At 45.1% G+C, this 18,002-nt stretch overlaps 1 protein-coding gene across 4 annotated transcripts in view; it reads left to right on the forward strand.

The window, feature by feature from the left end:
- The window catches only part of akap6 (A kinase (PRKA) anchor protein 6), a 276,529-nt gene that overhangs the window by 253,724 nt on the left and 4,803 nt on the right, over positions 1-18,002 (forward strand). For 3 of the 4 annotated variants that reach the window (XM_049596070.1, XM_049596069.1, XM_049596071.1), the window contains 2 exons: positions 8,588-11,626; positions 12,924-14,210. In XM_049596070.1, coding sequence (XP_049452027.1) covers positions 8,588-11,626; positions 12,924-14,210 — 4,326 coding nt within the window. The remainder of the gene's footprint in view (positions 1-8,587; positions 11,627-12,923; positions 14,211-18,002) is intronic. The other variant, XM_049596072.1, reaches the window with a different exon arrangement.

The following is an 18,002-nucleotide window of genomic DNA, read 5'->3' on the forward strand; positions in this document are numbered from 1 at the left end:
ATTCAGCCTGAGAGCCGCTGCAGAATGGAGCTGTTATGGATTTCTAATAGTGATGAATATAGTTCTGTGGAGACGAAGGAGGAGTGTATTTAAATATAAGGTCAGGCGTTTGCACACACACACAAACAGTCACACTTATGTAACCATTAAATGCTGTTACAAACACACACACACACACACACACACACACACGGTGACACTGACGTAAATACATATGTTGTGTTACATAAATGCATGAAGAGACACATGTCGTGTGCATCTGAGAGCACACACATTAACACACACACACACACACTGGGACAATTTATTGATTGCCTGGAATTAATTGACAGATAGTGACGTGTTAAGAGCTCAGAAGGAGGAGACGGTGAAGGAGGTGGAGGAGAGGAAGGAGGGAGGAGAACAGTAAATATGTGCTAAGGAAATATTGTAATACAAAGCTAAAGCTAATAAAGCTAACAGCCAGACGACATCTCTCAACCTCAGTTTTCGGTCTGAGATTTAAGTCGAGATCTTTAGTTTGCTTTCTTATGAATTGTAAAATAGCAGAAGATAAAAACAGGTGGATGGAAATGAACCTAGGTGTTCACATGATAATGTAAATCACAAACTACTGGGAGAACATTTTGACACAAAAGGAGGGTTAACTGAGTTTTGGGAACATCTCTGAGGGTGAGTTTAACAGTTTTTGCAGAACAACCAGATTTGTTGTCTCATTGTTTTGTAGTGCAATGTCTGAGTGTTTTTCTGGGTTGTGAGCTAACACGTTCATGCAGGTATCTTTGCACAGACAAATAAAGTTGCATTAAACTAAATGAAACTGAATCCAAAACCATCAGAAGGCTTTGAGTTGGGCGGAGCGTCGGCTCATTGTTGAATGTAGTGAATTAGTAGGAATCAGCTTCATTCTGCTCAACATGTGCTGTTTGAGGTGAAACTCCCTCTCTCTTTTATACTCGTACACAAATACACTCACACACACACACACACACACACACACACACACACATTGTAGAGGAGGAGAAGACAAATAACAGAGGCCAGACACTCTGACCTCGCTGCCTGGCTGGAGAGTAATTTCACTTCTACTGGAGATGGGAGAGGAATAGAGAGGAAGAGGGGGAGAAGGGGTGAGGGTGAGGAGGAGGGGGGAGGAAGAGACGGAGAGAGAGAGGGGGAGAGTGTGGAAGAGGGAGAGAGAGGTGAAGTGCAGGGAGAGAAAGAAGCAGAGAGGCATATATCTGGGTGGTTTAGCTTATAAATGAACACTTCTGCTCAGTGATAAAACGATTGTCCTCTCCTGGTCTGTGTGTTTGTGTGGGTGTGCGTGTGTGTGTGCGAGTGTATGTGTGGGTGTGTGTGTGAGAGAGTGTTTGTTTGTGTAAATGAGTGCCTGTTTGTGTACAAATGGCTGCTGGTGTGCATGTTTCCACTGGCTGATGTTTAGGTGCTACTGTTTCTGCATGTATGGAGCCAACTGGTGAATGTTATAGTGTGAGTGTGTGTGTGTGTGTGTGTGTGTGTGTGTGTTTGTGATGCCCACATCCTGGAGTTTATCTGTTGGGTTTCTGTTGTCTGAAGCCGACAATAATCTGGCATCACTTTGATGTTTTAACGGGACACTTACAGAAATGTTGTGTTCACATTTAAAGTGATTTTCTTTTCGAGCTGATTTACAGTTATCAGAAAAAACTTTTCAGTTTAAGACTCAGACTGGTGCTTTTAAAACTCAAACAATTTGTCGATTAATCTAAAAATCAGAAAAATAATTGCCAACAATCTGAACATCCAATTAATCATTTGAGTCATTTATGAAGGAAACCCTGAAACATTCTCTGGTTTCAGCTTCTCGATTTTTTTCCTGTTTTACGTCTTTTTTTTTGTGATTTATATGTTCATGGTTTTTCAGATCCTAGAAAATAACAAGGCAAAGCACATCATATGTAACAGTGGCCACAGTCAGAGAGATTAGCACAGTGCCTTATCTAAAAATATTATCACATTAGTTTCTGTCCTTCTACCTACTCTTCAACCAATCATTTGGTCGATGAGGGGACAACTGGCTGGTCTGAGCTTCACTCAAGCCGACTGATGGAGTCACCTGACACTCAGCTGGCTGGTTTTAAAGCACGTCACCTGTTTTAACAGCCAGTCAGCTTGTAGTGAAGTCCGCTGGTCAAGTCAAAATGACCATAGACGGCGTGTTGGCTTTCTTCAGCAGGTGCTCCGTCCCCACCGAGCCCTGTTTCCGTCCTCACGGTGTGCCGTCTTATCTAGTTGACTTGGCAGCTTTTTAGAATGTTGCAGAACGGGGGCGTCGGTGGCTTAGTGGATAGAGCAGGCGCCCCATGTACAAGGCTGTTGACGCAGCGGCCCGGGTCGACTCCAGCCTGTGGCCCTTTGCTGCATGTCACTCCCTCTCTCTCTCCCCCCTTCATGCTTGTCTGTCCTATCAAATAAAGGCTAAAAATGCCCCAAAAAATATCTTTTCAAGAATGTTGCAGAACGGAGCGTTGACAGTAGTTGTCTGTTTCAACTCGTCTCGTCGCAAATCTTTGATCTGAACTGGGCCATAGTGATAAATCCAACACTTAATGTCTTCTGTGATTATTTATGAAGTGAAATATGTGTAACTTTGTATAAAACGCTGCACTCATCACTGTCACCAGAGGTCCAATCACAGTAGAGAAGGGGCGGGACAAATACCACGAAGACCAACCGTCACAGACAACAAATACAAGTGCTGAACAACAACTACTGCCGTTTCCAGCTTTCCAGTCTTATTAATTTAACACCAGTGACTGTCTGACTAACACTAATTTGCTTGGACACTACCGTAGCCTTATATTTAATGCAGTGATGTCATCATAGAGTGACATTAATTGTATATCTAACTTTCAACAAGTACACAAATAAGCACATTTGACATGTCAACCTGCTCCTTAAAGATTCATCATCTGAAGATCCTGAATATCCACAACAGATTTCAGGGCAGAATACAGATGTTGGCACATCTTGATCTGAAGTGTTCATTGGACGGACGAACAAACCAGACTAAGACATGAGATCAGGCCACCATGTAGCTCCTGTGCACAGCCCATCATTTCTTATGCAGCTTGGTTTGTTTTGAACATGTAATTTTGCATCAGAGTCGTTGTCATGACACGTTTATTTTCTCCTCTTCTTCCTCAATGACTGTGTGTATGTCTATGTACTGCTGTTCATAAAGCAGATGAAGGATCCTGTTTTGTCTCTGATTTGATGTAAATGAGTCTAAATTAAAGCTGCAGGGTGTTGTGGGGATGAAGTTTCACCAGATATACCTGTTAGTCAGATGTAATATATGGAAATTATATTTTAGAACACTTTCCTCACGATTATGAAATATATTTCAGAGCGGCGTTATGAGCAACATATGGAGGTTTTCATTCACCGTTTGCAATTACATTCAAAGCAGCCTGTCTGCTCCTCCACTCTGCATGGAGAGGTGATTTATCTGTGCGCTTCTATTCATTTTGAATCAGACCGGTGACGCCGGGCTCCCTCAGCACTTTGACAACTGGTACAGCAGAGAGCCAGCAGAGACTGGAGCAGCAGCAGCAGCTCCTGGAGGAGCACAGGCACATGAATAATCACCCAGACGCTACTAGATAGCTCCGCTCTCCTTGGGCCTTCCAGCAGATGCTATGCTAACAAATGGGAGCAGTCAAACCAGAGCTAATGGGAAAAAGTTTCCCGTTCTCACCCCAAAAAACACTGCACAGGTCCCTCGCATGCACACAGACACACACAAACACTGTCAGCGGCTGCGATTAAGGCGGTAAACAGAGTGAGGTGGAGCCACTGGAAACACCAGACTCTGATAATGCTCATGTGACTACAGGCACAGAAGGGGACGCTGAAAACAGATTTATTTCAACCTTTTACTCATGCAGATCAGCTGGTCATGAGGCAGACTGACATGAAATTACTAAATCTGCTCCTGCTTCCCAGAGGATGAACCCTTTTTTCATCTCTTTGAGCTTTATTAGTGTCCTTCAGTGTCCTCAGTCTTTTTTCTAGTGGCTGCTCTTGTCTCTTGTCTCCGTGCACTGTTCTGTCCCTTCCCCTACTGTATGAGAAACACCATCTGACTGGCAACTTGAAGTTTTGTAACACTGACTGGTGACAGGAGCAGCACAGGGTGGGTGATATGGCCCTAAAATAACATCATGATATTTCAGGGTATTGTGGCATATTTTGTCAAGCTTGGAGTCACTCTGCTTTTTGGAACTGAACTTCTCCGCTGCTGCCGAGTGCTTTGGGGGACAATTTTGAGTGGGGGGCAACAAAGAACATCGTTTTTCTTTCTTTTTAATGTATGTGTGTCCCTTTGTATCAATCTGCGCCCCCTCTCTGTCGAGCCGTTCAGAGCTGATCAGATAAGAGAGGAACAGCTGCTGCAAGTGAATGCAAACTTATAGCAAACTTTTCACTTTAAATGCACCCGATGTCCTGCTGCTCCGAGTGCACACTGTGCTCAGACATTATGATTTAATAAATAAAATATATATTCTCCACAGGGCTCCTAATGACCAGACCGATTTGTGGCGGCAGACGTTTTAATCGCGGCAGGCCACCACAAATGAATAAATACGTAGGAAGTCCTGCACTGACACGCATTTGCCTTAATTCGTTCAGAGTGAATTTGCGTCCATGTGTATTCACTCACATCATTCCATTGACTTTTTACGCAAATATGTTGTGCCTAAAAATCTGTTTGTGATGTGAACACACCCCAACTGTCTAAAGATTGTTTTTTAATACTTGAACAGGAGGGAACAGCTAGCCTTGTTCTCTCCAACACCTCTACAGCCCCCAAATTAACAATTTCTTGTTTGTTTGATCTTTGCACAAAAAAATGAACTGAACTACACCTGCCAACTGCATCACCGCCAGAAGGAAGCGTGAATCTACAGCTCACCTAGCACCACTGAGCTAGCTGACATTATAGCTGAGCCAAGGAGGACGTCATTAATGTTTACATCTGGCACTGTCACAGCATGAGCCTCTCGTCCATGAGTAGATGCACACTTCCTTCTGCTCAGTGATCCGGGTGGCGGGTGTAGTTCTGTAGAAAGAAAATAGTTCCTACATGAAACTGCTCACAGCAAGGTCTGTGGATTATTTTAAGTAACTGGGTCATGATTTCTGGAAAGAGATATTGCTGTTGAGTTTATCAAAAGACTTTTTGACACCACAAGCCAAGTTACATCTAGTTCCATTATACTGGAGAGAAGGCAGACATCTCTACGGCCGATATCTCTAACACTGGCCAACTCACACCAAAACTATCTAGACTGATAAACAGCTCTACATGTAAGAGGAAAAATATGTATTTTTGATATGGGGTGAACTGTTCCTAAAATAAAGTCCTTAAATACAACACTGGAAATCCTTGCTGGTGAAAGGTGGGCAGATTTAAATAAGTAAAACAAACATTATTAGACTTCACCCACAACTAAAGAAATTAAATGCTGTGTGTTGGTGTTCACCACTTAATACACTGCTTAAAAAACTCGAGTCATTTAGGCAATTATTGAGTCCTGAATCAATAAGTTTTAAATATCCCCCCAAGCAAGTGCAGTTTTCCTGATACTGGTTTATTAATCTGTCTAATTATGTCTTGTTTCATGTTACTGCCACTAATGTCTAGGAAATTCCTGAAACAGCTTTTAATGACTTGCATTTCTTCTTTCAGAAATGTTGATGTGAGGCCAGAATTTGATCTGTTCAGGTTGAAGATCCCGTCCATAAGTGTGTTGTTGTTAAAGAAGTGCAGCTCTCTATTAACATTTAAAGTGCAGAGAATGTTTTATTTTGTGCTATCAAACACTGTGGGAGTAGAGGCGATGTTTTTTCAGATGTCGTGTTTCTTGTTTTGGCACCAAACTCTTTAAAAAGACGTGTTGAAAATCCCGTGTCCTCTCCGAGAGCGCTGTCTCGACTCAGGCCTCCGTTTGAAAGAGACACACTGACACCCGACTCTGACAGAACACGTTCTGTGATCATTTAAAAAAGAGTAAAATCAGCCCACCCCAAAGCAATTGCTCATAAATCTCAACACAAATTATTCCGCTCTGGAACAAAGCGATGAATTATTCAAAAACGACTTCTGAGAGAAAGAGCACGGAGCTGAAAACCCCAAAGTAAATACGTAATCAAAAGCCTTCAGAAAGCTCGGCTGTCTAAAAATATGCTTAGACACAGGAATTCTTCCCTTCCACAGACATAATTATACAAATTGCTCCGCGTCTCGTTAACAAGAGAGGGGGGTAATTCGTATTAGCCATTCATAGCCTATTAATCTAATAAACTAGTTGGCTCTGTGTGTGTGTGTGTGTGAGTGCGTGTGTGTGTGTGTGTGGATGTGGGCCTGTGTAATGAATTTCTATTAGATTTGTGTTTATTCCCCTTGTGCTGATAAGGGAGATGGGGGTAATGACTGAACTGGGTTTTGCCACTGCAGACGCATTCAAAAACACATTCAGCGCTGAGGGGAGAGGCTATCAATCAGCCTAATCCAATCAAATCAAGTATTTGATGACCCACGAAAACCTTGTATATAATTTATATCCGTAATTTATCTCATTTCTGTAATTTCGTAACAGTTTACAGCTGAATTGAGGCTATTTTTATGACCCCAGACAGAGGAGGGAGATGACTTCTGGTGTGTGTGCCGGCCACAGTGGCTTCAGAAACACATTTTTTAAAGCAGAGAATAACTCTCAAAGTGTTGTTGGTTACCTGCCAAAGCAGCAGAGCTGTCAAGCTGGCACAGCAGACACATTTACCAGTCTAACAGCGGCGGTAATACCATCCCAGACTCCAGCAACATGTCAGGGTGTCCGGGGTAAACTGTTGGTCCAGATGTTCCTGAAGCTGGAGACACAGAGTTTGTGCAGGATTTAGTGGCTTTGGAGGGTTCAGATCTAATCACAGTAAATATACAGTATGTTGTGGAAAACAACAAGTAGTTTCAAGAGCTTTTGTTACATCTCTGCACTGACATATGATGTTTAGATACCAGTTTTATACACCTGAAAGCAGGAGGAAACAGACAGTGTTGGTAAAACAGAGCTTTGCAAGCTAGCAATTACTTCACACTGGAGGAAGTTGAACTACAGCAAAACTACTTTAGGGAGGAACCTTGTTTGGCTGACTAAAGCTACTCAGAAAAAGTAGCTCAAGTTAATTGTAAAAAAAAAAAAAAAAAAGATCAAATTGACAGTGTCATAGAAAGCAGTCAAAAAATGTGTCATATTTGGGGTGGCAGTAGCTCAGTCCATAGGGACTTGGGTTGGGAACCGGAAGGTCGCCTGCTCAAGTCCCAATCCAGACCAAATATGCAGCGTGGACTGGCAGCTGGAGATGTGCCATTTGGCCTCCTGGGTACTGCTGAGGTGCCCCTGGGCAAAGCACCGACCCCAAACTGCTCCCTCACTTTGACATATGTCCATTTGCATGTATGCATGTATTAATTAAGGATTATAAAGTATATTGTCTTCTCCTTCCTGAAACTGCTGGACCTTGAACACAGTTGTCCCTCTGTGTCCTCGACCACCCAAACTGGTCTGCCATCCATTTTGTAAGGGAGTTAGTTAGTCGGTCACAGATAGACCAGTTTTAGCACCTGGTCAAGTGTGGCTTGATGAGGCTGGCTGCTAGCTTTAGCATCAGAGGCTGTGCTAGCTCAGACCTCCAGGTTCGCTGCTAAATGCTTTGCGTTGAGGTGACATTTCAGGCTTGAAGTTCTCCGATGGACAGAAAATTTCTTAGTGCAGAAACTGCAGAGAACAGAACTCCTATCAACAGCTCCATCTGGGCGTTTTTTTAAATGTAGGTGTTCCATTCACGGGCCAAGCAGCGTCGTCTCCTTGGCCTCCATCATGTGACAAAGACACTGTGGCCTTTAATGACGCATCTGGTCAAAGGGCAGGCCTTAAACACATTGCCTCATGGCATGCTGGGAAACTCCACCCATTTAGCCCCAATACACCACAATGTGTTAAGTGCACAATGATAGTGTTGTTTATTGGCTTTAAACTAATGAAATCAGCTTTATAAATTTAGTCAAATTAACTCAAAATTCGAAAACTGTTCACTTGACATAAAAAAATTATGTCAAGCTCACAAGGTGAGTTTTTGTGTCAAGTGAACATAAAGTTTTTATGTCATTTTGACAGTCCGGGGCATTTGTGTGACTTCATATCAAAATTTTGTGTCATGGATGGATTGGGGGTTTACAGTGTATTTGTATTCAGTGATGACCCTCACTGCACGTTGTATTTGTGAACTTTTCTTCGCTGCAGTAGTGACCCAGTTCATTCAGAGTACACTTGATTTTATCTTTTTGAGATATCTCTTTTTGGCAACAGAGCCAGAGAGAAAAAGGAGGTTAGACATGCAGCAGGATTAAAACCTTGGACGTTGTGGGTTCATGGTTTGTGCTTTAGCAGCTGAGCCGGTGGGATTCCTCTTCATCCTTGCTGAACAATTTCAAACATGTTTTAATTTTCATTCTGTCTTTCTTCTCTTTTGCCTGCAGGTTCCTGGGAGCTTTCTGGAACCTGGTCTAGTCGACCTCCACCAGATGAGCCCGGTCCCAGCTGGTCCAGTAGCACCGCCTCCTGATGACTCCTGGGAATGGGATGAAACCGACATGACAATCACAGAACTAGAGCCACAACAAGTACCACAACCTGACCTTATGCACAACCTCTCCTCAGAACCAAATCTGCCTTCGGACAGCATTCTGTCAAATGGGAATCAATCCGATGGGATTCAAACCGGTGTCCCAGCCAATCAGAGTCCTGAGATGATGTCCAATATGAGGGAGAGATCCTCATCTGAGATTCAGCCCAGTGTGATCTCCCAAACTCTTCCTCCTAACAATAATAACGTCTACCAGGTGTACAGCCTCCACAGTGTCGAGTTATACAGACAGCCTCAGTTTCCTCTCTCCTCCTTGCTGCACAAATCCAAATTAGGAAAACGCAAACAGCACCTCCTTCTGAAGAGCCTGAGCAAGGACTCCTCATTCTCCTCCATCGAATCCCTCCCAGACCTCCTGGGAGGTTTGATGTCAAACAGCCGAGGAGGAGACAGAATCGTTGGATACCAGGATGTGGAGAGTGAGAGGGAGAGCGGCAGAGGAAGCGGCCAGTCAGCAAGCAGTCGGCGGTCGGAGAGCGAAAGCGGGATCGTAAGTGATACAGGAGAGTTGGAGACAACGGCAAACTCTGAAATCCAGGAAGAGGAGCAGGGGGATGAGGAGGAAGAGGAAGAGGAAAAGAAGCAGAGGAAGGATGAAACTGTAGATGGGAGCCATTTGACTCGGCACAAAAACACCAGGTACAACCAAAGAACCAAGAGAGAGGAGAGTATGAAGGAGAAAGGATGGAGGAGAGAGGACATCAGAGGAGGAAACAGAGAGGAGGAGAAAAGGAGGAGGCACAGGAGGGGAGGTGCTGAGGCTGTGGAGATTCTAATCAACTGTCGTGGAATCCTGACTCCCGCTGACTCTGACTCTGACTTTGAGGTGGGAGGACTCGGTGTAGGCTCATCCAAGCCCTTGATGTCCTGCAGTGACATCACAGGGTTCAAAGTTGACCAAATTAACGGTTTGGAGACTCCTCCTGCTCTCAGCCGCCAGGCGTCCAGTCCAGTTTTGTCTCACGGCTCCTCTCTGGAGTCTCTGCTGGCTCCTGGTGTGGAGTTGTTCCCCTGCAAAGATCAGCTGCATCGTAGCGCCTCTCTGGAGAGCTGCCTGGCCCCGTGCCGTAGTGCTGAAGAGACCGGAGGCAGTCTGGCCAGCCTCGGGGAGCTGGACCTGGGGCAGAGCAGGGAGGTGGATGGAGGTGAACCAGGAAAGGAGAAGAACACTGAAAGCGTGCAAGGAGAACCGTCCTCTGGGGAGCTGAGCAGAAGAACTCTCGATCTCCTGAAACGCCTGGAGAACATCCAGAGTCCTCTGGAGGCGAAGATGACCCGCAGTGTTTCTGACATGACGCTTCGGAGCAGCTCCCCACAGCGGAGCAAACTCCCTGCCTCACCATCTCTTGGTGGTCATCACGCCCCCCTCTCCGGGGTTTCAGGCTCTTTGCGGAAAGGACCGCCATCCCTGATCAATGAAAGTTCTGCAACAGCATCACTAACGGAGCTGAGTAGCACTGAGGACTCGTCTTTGGGGTCTGAAGATTTCGCTATGCTCAGAAATCAACGCCACGTCTTCCTGGATCCCACCATGGCAGCCAACGCCAACTCCAGCTCTCGTAAGAAACGTTGCCACGGACACACCCGAGGAGGGCAGGTGATGGATGAAGCAGATGCAGCAAGTCTGAGTTTGGTGGTGAACGTCTCCTGTACGTCAGCATGCACAGATGAAGACGAGGACGACAGTGACCTTCTATCTTCCTCCACACTCACACTCACCGAGGAGGAGCTCGGCGTCCGGGATGGAGAGGATGGAGAGGAGGACAGGTTGAGTGGTGCCTCCTCTGGTAATGATGATGATGAAGATGATGATGAAGAGGAGATGGAGGGGTCTTATGTCCTGGGTCTGGAGTACATGAAGAGGGAGCTGCAGAGTTGGATCCGATCTCCTCGAGCCTCATCTTGCTCCTCCTCTAAAACAGAAGCAGGCCTCAGGGATGAGCTGCAGTGTGGGACCAACCTCTCCTCCACCTTCACCTTCTCCTGTCAGAACAAGGAGCAGCACTCCTTTCAAAACCGCTCAAAATTAATAGAAACCAACACCAACAGTGGCAACAACAAAAGGGAAAGGGAGAAGAAAGAACAGGAGGAAGAAGAGGAGAACCGCAGGAACGCAACAAGAAGCTACATCAGCCAGTTTGTGGACGACGTGGAGAACGGGAATGTGGATCAGAGCTGTTTAAAAGGGAAAGATGAGGACGACGAACTCCTCCGAGAGGAGTCGAGCGTGTTCACAAAGAAAGGAGAGTCACTGAGGGAGACGTACGTGTTCCCCAAAACAGGAGAGACAGTTCAGGATGTCAGCGACTTGATCGTAAAAACAGAGTCAAACTCAACGAAGCAGCTTTGTCCATCACCGTCCTGCGAGCGCCTCCCCTTCCTGTCCAAACATGCTTCCTCTTTAGTCGGACAGCTGAGAGGGGAGCTGCCCTGCCACAGCTCCTCCGTACCCTCGCCTCCTTCCCTCTCTCCCGTCGAGGACTGCAGATCCCATGATGCCTTGCACAGCAGCAGGCCAGCCACCGGGGGACGGAAGTCCATCACCAGTCAGGAGAAGTTCAAGTTCTCGTCTTTTGTGACGGAGCAGACGAGGAGGGAAGTCAGAGACAAAGCATCGTCCCTGCCACCCAGAAAACGCCACAACTCTCACTCCTCCTGCTGCAACCACCTCCCCTCCCCCTCCAACCTCCGGCCCTGCAGTGTAGACGAGGGCAAGAAAGAGAATGTGCACGACTTTGTGATGGAGATTATTGACATGACGTCACTGGCGCTGAAGAGCAAGAAGAATCAGCCTGAAGAGCTGAACCAGGCCGACAGCAGCGGGTCCAAACCAGACCAGGGTCCTGCATCACTGACACAGATCAAAGACAAGGTACAGAATGAATCATTAATACAGAAGTCTGACTGAGATAGTGTGGCCAAACAATCATGTATTTTATTACAAAGAAAACAAATGAAACACAAACTAACAAACAGTCTGATACAGCTGTTTGTAATACATGAATCATTTAAAGTCCTGTTTGACCTCATATATATTCTGTACATTTTGAGGACGAATCCAAAAGTAGCAAAAGTTATCTGAGTTAATTTGTTCACTGAGTTGGAGTAATTCAATAAATCGCATCACAGATCATAACTTTTAGGATGTAATGACTAATTTCTTCAGTATTTTTTGCGAGTGAAGTAATCTAAAAGCTAATCAGTTTTCAGTCTACATTTTATTTCTGAAAAGAAAAAAGAAATCAGGCAGAAAACTTTGCTCCTCCTGTAAAAGTGTAAAATATAAATACGCTTTAATATGCAAATTAACACTTGATGGTTTCTTTGGATGGTTTGGTGTTAAAATAGACAATTGACTCAAATATATATGAAGGCACTTAATCCAAAAAATAAAGTCAGATCCAAGGCAGTGTGAGTTATGGATATATCATATTGAAAATAAAATGAAATTAAACACAAAAAATAAAACAAAGACTATATATAGATCGTTTCAGAGCTGACGTCACGATGACATCATGTTATCAGCTGGAGGTGCAGCTGCCTCTCCCCCACAGGGCTGTAGGCTCCACAGGAGTGTTAAAATGTGTTTGTCTTGTTGTGTTATTGGGAGCCAGAATAGAAGGAGTCATGGCTCAAAACCAGCCGCCACTGCCCGTCAACAAAAACAAAGACAACTATGGTTAAATGTGATAAGACCAAAGGACTGGACGGAGGCCATCATCAAAAATGCTCACATGTGCAGCGCACACTTCATATCAGGTTAGGGAAAAAGTATTTCCTGTTGTAGGGATGAATAAGGTTATGTGTATTAAGGGTTATCATGTCCACCTCATCAGAAACTGGGGAGGGATTAAGAGGAAGATTGGATTTCTCTGCAACGCTAACTTTTTAGCACATTAGCTAACGTTAGCTTCCATAGCAAAACAAACAAGTGTGGTCCTCCTTTGTAAGATTGGCTTCCTGTGACATCATCCATCCACTGAGTGAGAGCATACGGGTCGAATGCTGAATACCCCGGGAGGTATTCATTCATTCATTTTTTTGTACATATTCAGATTAATCAACACACGCAGTCAGGAGAAGTCAATTTTATTTTATTTTTAAAGCTCACAGCTCACAATTTCATCTCAGAGGGCAAATCTTTACAGACTGTCTCCCTCCTCCCTCAGGTCCTCGAACACTCCCACCAGCCTCTCCACCTTCGTAAAGGAGACTTCTACGCCTACTTGTCTCTCTCCTCCCATGACAGCGACTGTGGCGAGGTCAGCCAGTGCTCTGAAGAGAAGAGCTCCACGCCGGCGCCCTACAGCATCCCGACTTACGTCACGCCAACACAAGGCCTCCACAGCCCGAGTCCTGAGCTGTTCACAAGCACCAGGCAGCAAATGTCAAACTCTGCTCCGTCCTCCAGACGCTCCTCCAGACGCTCCTCTCCCGGCCCGGACTCCAAGAACAGCTTCTGTACTCTTGATTTGAAGTCAGTTAATGGTGAGGAGCACACTAGCCCCTCTCTGTCGTTGCCCCCCAGCCCAGACATCAGGGACGAGGAGACCCTGTTTGCCGCGTGTACAGAGGAGGTCTACCTGGGCCCGCCTCTCTGCTACAGCATGGTGCTCACCAAGAAACCACGGCGGTTCTTGCTGAAGGAAACTTTGGAGTTTTTGCCCTCCCTGGACTCTGGCTACAAACAGAAGGACAGTCTAGCTTACTCGCCTTGTTCAGAACCAAATGACAGTCTTCAAGAGGAGCCTGGTTTCACACCAAGTGATAGTCTGAGCTACCTGACACCCTCAAAGGAGCTGGTGCTGGATCAAGAGCAGGATCACCTGTATTTCCAAGGCTCCAGTCCCACAGAGGGAACACAGCGCTCCTTCTCTCCTCTCCCGGAGCCTTGTTACAGCTCTTTTTCCACCTCCTCGCCCTCAAACAGCGTCTCCGCCTCTCTCCAGGGGCCCGGCTCCAAACCAAAAGCTGACAACCCTTCCTCTCCTCCTCCCGTGTCCTCTGCCGCAGAGGAAGAGAACCGAGGTGAGGACCCGTACCTCCTCTGTGATGTCGCTGGAGGAGAAGTCGCGGCCGCTGCGAGTGTCAGCGCGCCGCAGGAGGAGAGGAGTCGTAATGAGGGGCCTCCTTATCTTAATCCCCGGGCGCGTGTCGCCCCGATAGACTCCTCCGCAGCCGAATGTTTGGCAGATACTAAAGCGCTTGAATCCAATATGGGCGCCGTAATGACCAAGATAAGTGTCTGCAGCTCCGCTACAAATCCCTCAAAAGAGGCAGCCACCACCGCCACGCGTATTAATCCCAAAATTAACTGCTCGGCGATGAGAGAGGCAGATAGGGAGGAGGGGGAGAGGCAAGGAGAGGTGGATACTCGGCGGGTGAAGCAGGAGGAGAAGGGGAGGAGAGGGCGGAGCGGCTCGCAGCAGGAAGCAAAGACAGCGGCGGAGAAGCAGGTTAGTGTTCCACGTATTAGACTGATCTGCTATCTCAGGACATTATACAGGGCCTTGATACTGCACTTCACCTCCCTACTCCAGGTATTAGTCCGAGCCGAGCCCCTCAGTGGGTATGAATGTAATGAGGCTGGTGTGCCTTTCTCTCATTTCCATTTCTGAGGCTGGACGGACGTGAGAGGTGCTGATATCTGTAACCTCCCCTCTTCCTCCTCCTTACCCTCTCTCCTCCTCGTCTCCACTTCACACTCATCCTCCTCTTTTTTATTCTTGTTTTTTCTTCGCATCTTTTTTTCATTTTACTCTACTCAGTTATTTCTCATCACCTCCTCCCCTCTTCCTCCTCCCCATCTTCTTCCATTCTCCTCCCCTTTTTTCTTTTTCTTCCCTCCATTTGTTTCTCTTTGTCATCTTTCGCCCAACTTTGAATTCTTTTCTTCTCCACCCCTCTTTTCTCATCCTCTATGCCTCTTCCCTTTTTCTCATCACCTCCTCCAACTCCCCATTTTCGTCCGTTCTCCTCCCGTTTCTCTCGTTTTCTTCCCTCCTTTTGTTTCTTTGTCACCTCTTCCCAACTTTGAATGCCTCTCCTCTCCACCCCTCTTTTCCTACTTCCTTCTTTCCTCGTCTGTGCCTCTTCACCTTTTCTCAACACCTCCTCTCCTCCTGTACCTTCCCTTTTTCTTTGATTCTCCTCCCTTTTCCTCCTTTTTTTTCCGTCATCTTGTTTCTCTTTGTCTTTCTCCTAACTTTGAATTCCTTTCCTCTCCACCCCTCTTTTCTCATCATTTATGCTTCCTCCCCTTTTGTCATCACCTCCTCTCCTCCTCCTCCTCCCCATATTCTTCCATTCGCCTCCTCTTTTCTCTCGTTTCTTTTTCCTCCCTTCTCGTTGCTTTTCTTTGGTTTCCTCTCCTTTCCACATCTTTCGTTATTTCCTTCCTTTCTCGTCATTTATGCCTCTTCCCCTTTTTTACCTCCTCAACATCTCTTCTTTGTCTCCTTCCCTCCTCTTTCCTCTCCTTCTTCTCCTCTTCACCTGTACTTCTCTTTCCTGTCTCTCTTCATATGTTCTCGTCCTCTCCTCTGTCGCTTCACTTTTCCACTTTCTTGTTCTATGTTCTCACTCCTGCCCCCCCTCTTCTCCCTCCTCCTCTGCCACATCCCTCCATCCTCCCTCCTCTCTCCCTCCCCCTCCGCCTCATCCCTCTCTCCTCCCTCAGGTGTTAATGGAAGGAGGGATTTGCAGACTTCTCAGTTTTTTAGTTAAAAGGTTAAGGTCCACAGAACAACATCAGCATAATTACTATCAGTCAGATTTCATTAGGATTCATCAGCTAAGAGCTTTTCCCGTCCCGCAGTGATCGTTCAATTCATTTCATCGCTGAATTAGCGTGTTTGTGCTCTTTTTAAGTTTTCTATTTCCTTATGCAAATGACTTTGGCATTTTTTACCATCTCTGCAACCTTGCTACCTCCTCTGTTTATCAACTTTTTTTTTACTCTCTTAAAGAGGAGCAGGGCTCAGCTGAAGAGGGCTCTTTCATTTCTGACGTGGTGCAGAGCAGCAGCCTGTAGTTGTTTTTCGTACAGTGCATGTTAATGTGGCCTACATGTCCTTTGTGCTGTTTTAAAGTGCAGTAAATAAGACTTCCACCGCACCAGAGCACAACGTCACATTAATTCATCTTCAGGTGGTTGATCAAAATAATTACCACGACACGTTTCTGGCCCACGAGTCACCACTAGATGCTGCAGCGTTCTTTACACCCCACAGCAAGAAGTTTCTGTATAGGATGAACTATTGTGATGACTCAGGGTCACATCGACTTTAGTAATAGAGAAACTTGGCCTGAAATGAATAGATTTTAGTGGAATGACTCAGACTGAAATTTTATTTTTTGTATTTTTTAGGTTTTACTTTTTGAGATTTCTGAATTTTTAAAACTTTGTTTCCAAAATTTGGATATTCTGTTTCTTTGGTGTGTTTTTTTGTTGTTGTTGTTGTTGTTTTTTGAGAATTAATTTTTGAGCCTTTTGAAAGGCTCGGACATACCTCCCTCATTGAACATCTGCAGACAGGCGTGGTCATGCAGATGCGCATGCAGATATATTCATAGTACACTGACGGTCCGCTTCAGCCCCCGGCAGTAAACGGGAGGGCCGGGAGGTGCGCTCACCCTCCTGCTACTGCCGACATCGGGTGGAAGTAAAACTCAATGATGCCGGAGTGAATGTCTGTCGAATATCCTATCTAAACTAACTTTACCGTGGTGAGGCAGCTGTAGCTGGCTTGAAAGCAGTGTTTTGGACTGGTAGGTGGAGCCAGGGATTGCAGCATGCACATCTCTCCTATGAGGTAGGAGATATTATCTCGTACGTAGACGATATTATCTCCTATATTTATATATATATGGGATCTTATCTTCTACATAGGAGATAACATCCCATATGTGTGAGATAATATCTGCAATGACAAAGACATGATCTCCTTCCTCATTAGCTTACTAAGAAGATATTATCTCCTACAAGGGCATTATCGTCTTCCTAAATAGCTTACTTAGGAGACATTATCTATAACTAAGAAGATATCATCTCCTACATAAGGGATTTTATCTCTTATGAAGACATTACCTCCTTCCTTATTTTCTAACTAGGAGATGTTATCTCCTACGTAGAAGATCTTATCTCCTATGTGAGGGATGGTACCTCCGACAAAGACATTATCTCTTTCCTCATTAGTTCACTCAGGAGATATTATTGCCTACATAGAAGACTTTATCTCCTAGGTCGAGGATATTGTCTCCAACATAAAGGATGTTATCTCCTACCAAGACAGTATCTTCTCCTTCATTAGCTTACTCAAGAGATATTATCTCCTAGGTAAGTTTGTTGGTTTTAGCCAACATTACTCACATTTTTTTTTCAGAGCTTTCGTACATTTTTTGTGTTTTTGAGTATTTATTTTTATGTTATTAAGATTTCACTTGTGTATTTTTTTAAGATTGTATCTTTTGCACTTTTGATTTTTTTTTAATGGTTTTCTTTTTTATTTTAAGTTATACATAGAGGATTAAGAGGTTTTCCTCCCTGCTCTTAGATGACAGTGTCACCAAATCTGCATCATGAGCATTTCATTCCTCATTAGCTGATGAATTCATTGAAAGGGAATCAAACAAAAGACATAAAGAAACTACAGTGCTGGGGTAGATGTGCGTCTAACGTGCAGTCACACTGGCATGTATGTGTGCATGTAAGCGTGACAGCACATGCATGTGTGTCTATGTGTGTAAGTTTGTACCCTCGGTGGATGTGTGTGGGGGGGGCGGGAGTAATAGCTACACAAGTCTTTGCAAAGCGATTAGTCTTGAACCAATTAAGAGCACGGGGTGGAGCTGGGGAGAGAATTGTTTTCGGCCTGATGCTCGTTGTTTTAATTTGCAACTTTTCATCAGTTTGGGCTCAAAGAAAGAACAAGCCGATTAGAAAACAAAGACAAACAACGTTTCAGCCCGATAATGCCGTTTTGATTTATTCTTCTCTTGTTTGTCTCTTTCCTTTACTCGCTCCCTCGCCATCCATCGCCACCTCTCTCTCCCACTGATGAAAAACTGTTTCCTCATTTTCAGCTGTATCATGTATTTGCCTTCATGTGACTAAACAACTCTTCTGTTGTTTTCTTGTTTCTCTTTTCTCCGTCTTCTCTCGTTTTGTCTTTCCCTTTTTTGTCTATCGATCTACTTCTTTTCATTTCTGCTTCGTTCATTCCTCTTTCTTTCTCTACATCTATCTT

Source organism: Epinephelus fuscoguttatus, linkage group LG14 (assembly GCF_011397635.1).
Source record: "Epinephelus fuscoguttatus linkage group LG14, E.fuscoguttatus.final_Chr_v1".
Classification (NCBI taxonomy): Eukaryota; Metazoa; Chordata; class Actinopteri; order Perciformes; family Serranidae; genus Epinephelus; species Epinephelus fuscoguttatus.